Genomic DNA, 11,409 nt, shown 5'->3' with positions numbered 1-11,409 from the left:
ACTTCAAACAACTTCAGTCAGCATTGAGTTGCCCAACCTAACCCCTGAAGTTCCTCCCCCATCTTCAAGTAGTCTTGACATAATTGTCGGCTTTGTCTTGTTATAGTTTATTTACATAACAACTTTTTAGAATTTATGTCGTAAATATGGGATCATTACCTCCTCTTCAGGAGTACCTCTGCGCTTATTAATAACCGATAATTCATCTTAGACGAGTGTAAATAGGGCACATGTCATCAACAACTCATAATACACACAACAAACATGGTCTCGACCGTTGTGGGTTTGTTGATGAGCTCCAGCAGCTTCTTTTACACATTTCACGTGCTCTACAATTTCATGTACTTCACGTCTTCCCAGAGTTACAATAAAGAAAGCACAAACACCCCCACAGGTAATTCCACGATTTTATTTCAATTGATCATGTTTAACTACTCATTTAATTATTTCCTCCAGAGGAAGACGAATACCTCATAATCATCTGGGGCCTGATGGTAAACACTTGTCTGCTGAGTGTTTTCATGTTGCAGCACTCGTTCATGTGCAGTAAATCTGTCAAACAATTTTACGATAAGCTTTGCATCTTGGAATTAGAGAGAAGTATCTACAATGCAGCAAGTGCTGCAGCTCTGCACTTGATACTGGAAAATTGGCAGGTGATCCCGTTTTTCTCGTTATGGCACATCGACACGTCTGTCAACTATAAATTGTGGCTCGTGTTCTCGGGGTTCCACTTTCTCGCGTGGTTCGTCATCTACAGTGGATGTGTCATGCTGGATATATCTGAGTTGACAGGGCTGAAGCAGGTCTGGTACAAAATATCCAACAGGCCCTGTCCAATGTCCACTAAGTCCAGGGAATATCAACGGTATCTTCTGCACATGAGACACCCCAGCTTCACTGCGTTTCTCATTATATTGTGGATTCATCCTCTCATGACGTGAGTTTCTAATGCGTGATTCCATTTTTTTTAAGTAATTTTGTCATTGTACTTGTGATAATTCCACATTTTTTTTTTTCAGAATTGACAGATTTCTCATGGCTTCGATAATCACCATTTATATGCTGGTAATGTGGACCATTGACGAAGCAGATTATAATTATCATGCCATGAATGTTGATAGAAAGCGAAGGGAATTATTCTGATTTTTTTTACGATTCAAGGGGTTCGTTCCATTTATTGCGTCACAATATTTTCATATTAACTGTTTATTTCCCAAGCTTTCTCAAACCGTTGACGTTCCTAAATGCAATACGGGAATTATTTCTCAAGTTTAATTCATGGACGAGTGCAAAAAATTGCTTGGTGCTGATTGCGCTGTTGAATTGATTTTTTATGTGTTCAATTATAATTTCTCTTGTCATTACGATTACTTAAGGATTAAGTAGTGCCTTTGTAAATAAACGTTTATACATATTCCCACAGATGTAATTTATTCCTTTTAACGACTTCTGAGCTGAAACACTCGCTTGGTAATAAATAGACTGCAATTTTGTGAAATTACAAGTGAACCTGTTCTCTAAATGAGAACAGCAATTTTCCCGTGAATTTCCACAACAAATTGATCACATCTCTAGGCATCATCAATTCTGTTGAGAATAGCCTCCTGATTAGCCTCGGAGGTCGCCCTCCCTGAAATATTCATCAGTTCCTGGGAGTATGCGAACGCCCCCAGACCCTCGATCAATGTCAAAGTGATTCTGACATCCGGTTTGAACTTGTAATTCAATATCGCTTCAACCTCGAGCCAGTGGCGTCTCCGCAGATGTTTATTCCTCAAGCAACTGATCGTTGGTAATTTGTCTCGGACCTGTCCAACATTTTCCTTCAAATTCAAAACGATGGGCCTGCGACCGAGACCCGTCTCCAGCTCTCCGACATTATCCTTCAGCTGGTCAGTCGTCTGCGTCATCTCTTCGGGATTCAAATCCCGGAAATCTCCCTCGTACCATCGCCGAGAGCTCTCCTCCCAGAGGAGTATGCACTCCCACAACAGAATTCGCAAATGAATTTCGCGGCGCACCAGGTCCAGGATGTCCAGTCTGATTGTCTCCAGGTCGAAGGACTTCTGATAGTCTTGGTACTTGTCCACTATTTTTATACATTCCTGGAGATTCGAGTCCAAGTCTTTCAGAGTCTTCAGGCAAATTGCGGGTTCACTCGCAGGATCGAGCAGCCACGATTCCTGGTATTTCCATTTTAAATTAAAATTCAATCCACTAATCATAGCAGAAAGGGCCGGAATTAAAAAAAAAAACAAAAAATCCACTAATCATTCAATTAAAAACTCACTGATATTAATTCATTGATGACTGATACATCATCCGTTAATTTCCTCACGTCATTACTGATTTGTTCATTAAATTTTGCTATCAAGTCGTCGCGTTTTTTCAGCCGGTCAGCGACAGCAATTTTTAAACTCGTCAGAGCAACGTTGATCATCTAATATAATCAATAAATTCATTATTCAATATCCTGCATTTTTTCTGAAGTCATATAAATTTTTGTAAAATTAAAAAAACGCAGGAAAATTATTGCCCGATCATAATATTTCTGGAGACTAGTAATTAGTCTGAAAACAATTAATCAATTTTTCACCAGATAATTAGCGAAATCCTCAGGATCCACTGGAATGGCGAATTCCTCCGTGATATCGTACAGGTCCTTAACGTAATCTCCATCGATTTCCATGGAATCAATCCTCCGTTGTGCGTCATTGATAAATTCAACGTAATTCGCAAAACAATCTGCTGTTGTTGGATCAGTGTCAAGGTAAGTAGTGTCGTCTAATATCTTGGACAGGAGAATATCAACTTTGGACTTTCCAATTCTATTTATAAAGCAATAAAAAAATAATGAGACGATAAAAAAAGGGCTCAATAAATAATGTACTTGGGTATGACATCCGCAATGATCCCACGATTATAAAACAGAAGAGATAACGCCTGAGTTTTTAATCCATCCAGGTGCACCATGAAAATTCCGAGGACCTGAGTGTCGACAATTTCCTCGATCTCCTCTTCCTTCTCTCTGTACTCGGTACACCAATTTCTAAATACCTCAATCGACTCGTTCCCTCGGATAATTTCTTCCGTACACGCTCTCATGCTCTTGTAAAATGTCTCTATGACCCCGAAACGCTTGCAGAATAGATCCACTGCGTTGGTGTTCAAGTTCAGTTCTTTCGTCAGCTCTTCTTTATAATTCTGAATGGGCAGACTGTTTTTTATGATATTCGACAGACGCTCAGCGTCCCCCACACGAGATTTCGAATATCCGCAGGGAATTACAGATCTAGCAATCGAATAATTCATGTACACCCGTTAATTATCGAATTATTAGGATCATTACCCCAAAGAATTGTCGAAACGCACAGACGACGGATGAGACTCCAGGATTTCTCTCAAACACTTTTCCCAGTGATTTTGAATTTTACTGATAATTAAATGAAATATTTTCAAAGCGGGATCGATCGCGACGTCGCCGGTATCATTCGATAAAATCATATCGATCTCGATATAAGACTGAAAAAATAAAACTGAAATGTACCGATAAGAAATCGCCAGTAATTACCAGTAATTGCCCGTAATTATTTTCCGTAAGTATTTTCCTTTCTAAATTAAATTTCTCGGCCATAAAAATAATACCCTGACATCCAAATCGAAGACTTGATCATCTCCATCGGCTCCATCGAGCTTCTCATCACTCTTCAATCGCTCTTCATCAGGTAATAATTTCGTGCAGCTGGTTATCACGTTCAAAAACTCGAAATACGTATTCTCAAGTAATTTCATCAGCAAGAAAATGCTTATGTAATCGGCGAGACCAATGAAACTGCAATATCCGAAAATAAGATTGTTTGGTGAGAGCAATGAGCAATTGTGCCCCAGGGAATTTCCACTTCATAAATAAGAATAAATATTTTTTCAATGTTAAATAATTGAAAAATCTACAACAATATCTGCAACCCCCGGGCGTTTGAATAATTGCTACCGGGACAGCCTGTCGATTTTATTCCTCCTCCTGGCTTCCTGGATAAAACTCATACTCGAGTCCTCTTCCTTTCTAGCCCCAACACCTCCAGAAATATTTAGGTACCCATCACCTGCCAGGGAATTCACGCAGGCATCAATCAGAGTATCCACCGCTGATCCCCTCAAGACCTTCAATTTCTCCTTCATGTCCTCAATTTTCGTAAACTGAATGAAAACTGGTTAATTATCTTGAGAAATTCATCACCTCTGATTCTATAATAGATTTATAATTTTTATTCATTTAATAATCTATTTTAATATAATATGATTGAGGTTAATAATTTATATGATATAATAATAAAAATGGTGTATAATAATAAAAACAAATTGAATTGATAAAAACCTGAATTTCAACGAAATGAAAAACCGTTTCTTCTTTGGAACGTGACAATTTGATAAAATTACTCTCGGCGAGGATCCATTGGAGGTCTAGGGCTCTCATAAGGGCCGTCCTGAGCCCCTCCTCGCACAGGAACAAATTATCCTGGATAAATTTCATGGCACGTGTAATCCTCGCTGTTATTATCGTCCTCCTCCAGACGTAAAACGCCTTCCACGTTCGATAAACGCGGAATAATTTCAGTTCGACAAGTATCAGATATTTTTTATACTCTCGATTCCACATCGATAACGGTGTAAATGTCATCTCACCAGGTATATGCAGTGTTACACCACTAGCACTTACAGTCATGTAACACTGATTGACATCTCTGTGCGAGACGAGCCTGCATCGGGTAATTAAATCGGGAATCAATTAATCGATACGTCCACGAGAGTGCGAATAGAAATGTGAGACTATTTCGATATTAATTAATCGAATATCTCCAAACAACGGAGTAATTAACTCGAGAGATTAATCCATCACAATTTTTTTCATTTTCAAATCACAAAAACAATGAAAAATAATTCACAGTAATTTTTATAATTGGTAATATTGTAATTATTGTTGAACAAATAGTTGATAAAATTGAGGAAATTAATTTGTAAATGAATTTGGAAATGAATATGTTCATTCACCTACGAAAACACTTAATTCTCCTTCCCAGTTCTATTTTAATGTAATGTACGGGTGACTCGGTGTAATAAAAAATAACAGTAATTCAAATATAGAACAACTCGAATACTTAAGTTAGACTGAATGACAACAAACTTGTAGGTGTAGGGTGCGAAGAGCTTGGAGGATCTCTTGAACGCGTGTCTTATGTAAACGAATCGACCTGTGCGATCTCCACTGACAAGAGCAGATACTTCCAGAGGATTTAATTCACCATCTCGAGGACCCCATCCATCAACATTTCCCCCCATTTTCACTAATTAAATTCAACTAGAGTTGTTAAAACTGGGTCAAATGTACGAGCGTTGAATCAAATTACAGAATTCATTTCATTGGTTTAATTGTTACCCCGGTCAATCGAACTCGAATTTTTCAATTAATAAGTTCTTCAATTTGCGGTTAATGTCACAATGGGCGATCGATAATGCAAATTATTGCTGTTCATGGATTTTTTAGTTCAATCGATGCAACTGTTTCTCGAGAAGTTCTTTTGTCTCTAGTTCTCTCGCTATCGATTTCAGTATTTCATTTTTTATATCAAATTATATTTAGAATGATTAGAATGGATTCTTTAAATAAATTCTCCCAACTCTATTTACCGATGAGTTTCGGTAATTAGAATAATTATAAGTGGCTCGAGTAAAATCGGATCGATTGACTCATTTCCCTTTGGATTTAACAATCTCTTCACAAAAAACGTCAGTTATTGTGGAATTCATTACATCGAAGTTATAATCAACCAATTGAATAATTAATAACTAGCGCAATTGCAAGGGCGATGTATTCTTCAATCAATGTTTCCCCAAGAGTTTATTTCTTCCCCTTCGATTAATAACTTTCCCCTCTGACGCAAAATCCCTGAATTACAGAAACTCCCACCGAACTTTATTTCCCCTTCAGAATAATTCACCAATCAATCCCTCCACTTATTATTATTCCATTATCGCCCATCCTTATCAAAGTTATTATCAAAATAAATAATGTAAAACCAGAATTATCCGGAGTGACGTAATTATTCCCTTAAACGTGTAAAAATTCCTGAAAACTCCCACAAACTCGACAATTCATCATTCCACATACGTAACTCTTCAACAATCGATATCCATTTATTTAAAAAAACCACACAATAAAAAGTTTAAAATTCCAAAACCTGTCAAATTTCCCGCGCAATTTTCCGTTTGAATTCGTGTATGATAGAAAAAATGTAAATAGAAAGAAAAAAAAATCAAAATATTTCTTTTTAAATGCACTTAGATGTGCCCGATGATACATGCACATATTACGAGGAAAATATTGCGCACGCAGGCGCAAGTGGTCGATTCGATGATTGGTACGGGCGGGGGTTCGAAATGGTCGATATTTTAGCTGTAGCGCCCGCTACAGTGGTGCGACGACGCTTAAACCGAGGGCCAGTTTGCTTAAAACCCTATTAAAAAAAAAAAGTAAAATCCAAGTAATCATCACGGAGAGTAAGAAACCAAGAAAAAAATCACCACCGATTTCCTATTTTTTTAATTTTTTTGTAGTGAGGTAAATAAAACACAATTGCACCTCGAGTTATAACAGACTACCCGAGGATACTCGTGCGCCTGTCATAATCCCCAGCAATAATCCAGTGTTCGAGGTAATTATTAACAATTCCCATTGACCCAGTGAATTAAATTTTCCATTAACAATTGTATAATCGAATAAATCGGTGGGAGAGGAAATAAATCCCCGGAATTTCGTGGAATTTTGGGGAATTTCGGGGAATTGGTGATGGTTTCGAGACGTACGTCATGATCAGCATCGGACGTCATTAATGCTGGATAACATGGGTATGGGGAGGATTTGGTATTTATACATCTGTCAATATTTGGTGATGGTGATCGTTGATTTTGATCTCTGGTTGTGAGGAATACTGAATGAATTTTAGTGTTTTAGGCTCAGGCCCTGCCTTCATCTATCGATTTTCTCATTCACTCGGCAATACACATCACTCAAGGCTCTCCATACTTTCCTGTACCTATCCGACAAGCATGACCGATTTATTATCGCCCACATTTATTTCACGCAATTGTTTATCATTTGCCACAGCATTGATAACTCGTTTTAACGTGCACTTCCGGGGAGTACGATACGTTTGGATTGAAAAGTAGTTCACCGCTATCACCTCCATTTCCTTCTGACACTGTTTTCCTTGGGTATTGATACCACGAAAAAATTCAGGCTCTTATCGTCTCGAACTTGAACTTCTGGGGGATGGATGAGGTGACGAGGGTCCATCAATTTCAGTATTGATTAATCCTCAATCAGACCGAGATGTTGGAAAAATTCTGAGAGAAAAATTGAAGCGGCTAAAATTTCATGGGAAAATTGGAGTCCAAGGTTTTATTAAAAATTCCACAGCTACTCCCCAGCTTTTCCCTTTTTTTATTGTAATTTTTTTACTGCATTCTTCACTGCAATTCGACAAGAATTCTGGGAATTGTATGTCCTGGGATGCATTTTCCCGGGAAAATTCTGGTATGCCATATTTTTATTGAATATTCTGCGGATTTTGGATTTTTTTTCGAGACGTGGGATATTTTTTTGAGAACTTGAAGGACTTGATGAATGAATTTTCTCTCGGTAATTCACTCCCTTGAGACGTAAGATCGTTTGCTCAAGTGGTTTCTTTCGGTTGATTAATGCGCCTGTTGACAACGGTAAATGCCCTACCAGGTGACCAATTGAATTGAGAATAGTGCGATAAGAAAAAGTCGTTAGAACAACGAGCAGGTGAATACAATCGCCACAAGAGTCTTTCCTCCCGAGGATAACGTGCAAAATAATTTTCAGTTCTTATCGAATTGAATTAAGAGTCCCATCCAATTGTTTACCAAAAAATTAAATAATTTGTGGACAACTCGTGTAAATCCCAGAGCAATCGATAACAATGAAAACGTGGTTCGAGAGGAAAACTTCCGATACGAATGAAAAATCGAGAGAATCTCGTCTGAATCTCCGTACGAAGATGGCACGAATGATATCTATAATCGAGATAACCCACTCGGTATTCAATTGAAATAAAATTCACAAAGTTATTGTTTATATAATATAACGTACTATAAATTTATTGTGACCCCGACAATCAATATTGCTCTACATTAAATTAATGGTGACCTTGTTTGATATTAACAGATGGCAGTGCAGGATCCAAAGTGGCAAAAAGATGCTGCGGACCAGAATTTCGATTACATGTTCAAACTCCTGATTATCGGCAATTCATCAGTGGGAAAAACATCGTTTTTATTTCGTTATGCTGACGACTCGTTCACGTCGGCGTTCGTTTCCACCGTCGGTATTGACTTCAAAGTCAAAACTGTCTTCAGGCACGATAAGAGAGTTAAACTTCAAATATGGGTCAGTGAGATATTCATTAACTCGTTAATCATTTTTTCAAATATCATTTGTCATTAAATTAATGTAAAATACATGAAGAGAATTTTTTATTCTTGCGTTGAGTACTAATTATTGGTTAATGAGGATTATTTAATGTTCAGGACACTGCCGGACAGGAGCGATATAGAACTATTACGACAGCCTATTACCGCGGTGCGATGGGTTTTATTTTAATGTACGATATTACCAATGAGGAATCATTCAACTCAGTTCAGGATTGGATCACGCAGATTAAAACTTATTCATGGGATAATGCTCAAGTTATTCTTGTTGGTAATAAATGTGACATGGAGGATGAACGGGTCATAAGTTTTGAACGGGGTAAACAGTTGGCAGAGCAACTCAATGTACAGTTCTTTGAGACATCGGCGAAGGAGAACATCAATGTCAAGGTATAAATTTTCTATTCAAGTCCCCAAATATTCTTCAGCGTGAAAAAATCCGGAAGTAACACCTTCTTTTAAAACTACCCGAGTCCCATCAATTCCTCTCTTTAATTCCACTGCTCAATATTTCTTAAAATTTACGTCACAGAATTATCGATATTTTTAATTATGTCAGTGTCAATTAGATTTTGATAATTGACAATTGACAATTGTCACTGAATTATTATTATTGTTTTTATTGTATTTTTCGGTGGTATATATTTGAATTGCTGGAAGGTTTTGATAATTTTTTTATATTGAATTGTCCTTCAGGCGGTGTTTGAACAGCTCGTCGACATAATCTGCGATAAGATGAGTGAATCCTTAGATAATGATCCAACTCTGATGGCTGGTGGTGCAGGCCAGGCCAAGGGCCAAAAATTAACCGATCAACCGGCGAATCCTGCTTCGACTAACTGTAATTGCTAAAGATGTTCCAAAAAAAGTAAATGCATATATCCGTGCATTATTAGATGTGAAAAAAATGTTTAAAAGGGAAAAAAATTGAAGCGACACGCGAGCGATCACAGAGAATAGATCGTAGCGTATGCATGTTGATGAACCACCTGATCAAACTAGTTTATTCTACTCGGGTTTTGACATTATGTTTTTTCGTTGACATTTCAACACTCTCCGACTATTAAAATCCATGATTAGGGACTCGAATCACCGAAATTCCTTTTTGTACGGATTATTTACCTGTTATCACATTTTTTTTACATGAGAAAAATAATATAACAAATTGACGACTGCATCGCGCATTAAAACAAGTTGATACCAATGGGCATATCTTCTTTTTAATTATCTCCAATTGTTTAAATAGCGAAAAACCACGAAGTGGTGGAGCAAGTTTTAGTGCGAACGACAGCAATATATCCATTTCCACTTTGAAAAAATCACCGAATTATTTCAATGATTTACCCACGTCAGAATAATTTATCATCGAGACACGACACTTGACAGCAATTGAGACAGCTTCTCGGGAGTAATGATCTGTAAAAAAATCCAAAGATGTCAATTAACTCCAGTAATTAATGATAAAGCCTAAACCACGAGAATTGTCGTGTGCAAAAAAACTTGAGCCACCTACTCCAATTAGAACCAAATAAATGCCCTCTGTATATATATAATTACAACTATTATTATGATTAATTGTGTAACGAGGTGTATTGTACGCGTTAATAATCTGTGTGAATTTTATGGGACCGATTTTAGTGGCAAAATCAGCAATGATTAGATATCAATGAGAGTTGGTGCATAATAAAGTGATTAAAAAAAATGCTATGAAATTTTCTGCATCACGATTATTACAGGATTACCTATGATTATATTATATAAATACACTATGTATGTTGATGACCCGATTGAACATAAAAAAAATCCATTCCGATCATAATAATTAACTGCAGAGAGCACACCGGTGTAAAGAGGGCTAATTGCCCGTGACGATTAGAGATAATTATTTAACCGGAGTACATTCATTCAATATTATTCTGGTAATTCATGAAATTACTTACTCGGAGGAATTATTGAATGATGGAGACGGTGAGAGAGAGTGAGTTTGGTGGTAGGACACGTGTATGTATGTATTGTATCGTATGTAACTATCATGCCTAATGTTATTGAAAGACAAAACAATAATGTATTACGAGAAATAAAAAGGTAAATAATTTACTTCGGTATTTGTTGTATTCATTATTTCAGGTATCTAGGAATTTTTAAATAAATGTTTAAATCCATCACAATAATTAAATCTTCTTCGATTCATAGACATAGTTAAAAAATTAATGGCTCAATTAAAGTGAGGGATGGAGTTTTAATGAATCATTGCGCTCAGTGCGCAATGTTAATTCGGGGTTATTGGTGAAATGTTATGGGGGTATTTCAATAATCGAATGGAATCGTTGAGCTGAAATCGATTGGATTAAATCACATCGATCGTGCAGATGATACAGCGCACGTTATCTATTCATTATTTTCCCTCGGAGGATACGATTGAGTGATTAAAATAATTGCTCCATAATTCTGAATGGCTGGGGATAGAGGAGGGATTTTAAAAAGTGGTGATCCGTAAAGCGGTTATCGTCAAAGGTCTTGAGATTAATCATCCCTTCGCGGTTCAGAGAACTTTCTCAGACCATTAACATTATTACCGCACTCTCGGAGTTCTCATGGATTCGTTCCTCCTCCCACAACAATAAAACCTGGGACAATGTATTTTATACATTCGGTTGGCACTCACCAACTTTTCGGTTTTCGTCATGATTCAGACGACCAAGACGTCAGCCAAAATCGTTCCGCGGAATAGTAAGAATTTTAGTCTTGAAGTTTCAATTGAAGATCTTGAGATATTTTATTAATACAGATTTTCATTGGATTTCACGGGTGGAAAATGGGAGGAAAGTGCTTGGAAATTTCTGTCGACTTTTTTATTGACGAATCATTTGATTTCCTGAATATTCGGGGAATTTT

General features: G+C 37.1%; 3 protein-coding genes across 6 annotated transcripts; 2 read left to right on the top strand and 1 right to left on the bottom strand.

Annotated features, from left to right (window-relative positions):
- The first annotated feature begins 36 nt into the window (after positions 1 to 36).
- LOC105263353 (nurim homolog) lies at positions 37 to 1,425 on the top strand. The gene is made up of 3 exons (XM_011299522.1): positions 37 to 394; positions 457 to 940; positions 1,023 to 1,425. Exons 1-3 carry the CDS (start codon positions 265 to 267, stop codon positions 1,144 to 1,146), a joined length of 738 nt encoding a protein of 245 aa, XP_011297824.1. The 5' UTR covers positions 37 to 264; the 3' UTR covers positions 1,147 to 1,425.
- Positions 1,426 to 1,475: 50 nt separating this feature from the next.
- LOC105263354 (dynein heavy chain 6, axonemal) lies at positions 1,476 to 5,752 on the bottom strand. 2 transcript variants are annotated; one of them, XM_011299523.1, is made up of 9 exons: positions 5,186 to 5,752; positions 4,379 to 4,760; positions 3,995 to 4,200; positions 3,649 to 3,835; positions 3,353 to 3,525; positions 2,894 to 3,295; positions 2,600 to 2,831; positions 2,294 to 2,443; positions 1,476 to 2,186 (listed from the first exon to the last, which is right to left on the bottom strand). In XM_011299523.1, the coding sequence occupies exons 1-9, from the start codon at positions 5,338 to 5,340 to the stop codon at positions 1,575 to 1,577; spliced, it is 2,499 nt and encodes an 832-aa protein (XP_011297825.1). In that variant the 5' UTR covers positions 5,341 to 5,752; the 3' UTR covers positions 1,476 to 1,574. The 2 variants fall into 2 exon arrangements, with proteins under 2 accessions (XP_011297825.1, XP_011297826.1); XM_011299524.1 differs by lacking the exon at positions 5,186 to 5,752 and having other exon boundaries at positions 3,995 to 4,248; positions 4,379 to 4,469.
- A 703-nt stretch (positions 5,753 to 6,455) lies between these two features.
- Positions 6,456 to 10,611, top strand: Rab3 (RAS oncogene family member Rab3). Of its 3 annotated transcripts, XM_011299521.1 has the most exons (5): positions 6,456 to 6,558; positions 6,616 to 6,713; positions 8,252 to 8,473; positions 8,614 to 8,904; positions 9,211 to 10,611. In XM_011299521.1, the coding sequence occupies exons 3-5, from the start codon at positions 8,252 to 8,254 to the stop codon at positions 9,364 to 9,366; spliced, it is 669 nt and encodes a 222-aa protein (XP_011297823.1). In that variant the 5' UTR covers positions 6,456 to 6,558; positions 6,616 to 6,713; the 3' UTR covers positions 9,367 to 10,611. The 3 variants fall into 3 exon arrangements, with proteins under 3 accessions (XP_011297823.1, XP_011297822.1, XP_011297821.1); XM_011299520.1 differs by having other exon boundaries at positions 6,456 to 6,713; XM_011299519.1 differs by lacking the exons at positions 6,456 to 6,558; positions 6,616 to 6,713 and adding an exon at positions 7,879 to 8,123.
- Positions 10,612 to 11,409: the final 798 nt, after the last annotated feature.

This window comes from Fopius arisanus, unplaced genomic scaffold (genome assembly GCF_000806365.1).
Source record: "Fopius arisanus strain USDA-PBARC FA_bdor unplaced genomic scaffold, ASM80636v1 scaffold00014, whole genome shotgun sequence".
Classification (NCBI taxonomy): Eukaryota; Metazoa; Arthropoda; class Insecta; order Hymenoptera; family Braconidae; genus Fopius; species Fopius arisanus.
Note: the sequence above shows the minus strand (reverse complement) of the source record. Positions and strands in the feature narration are given on the sequence as shown.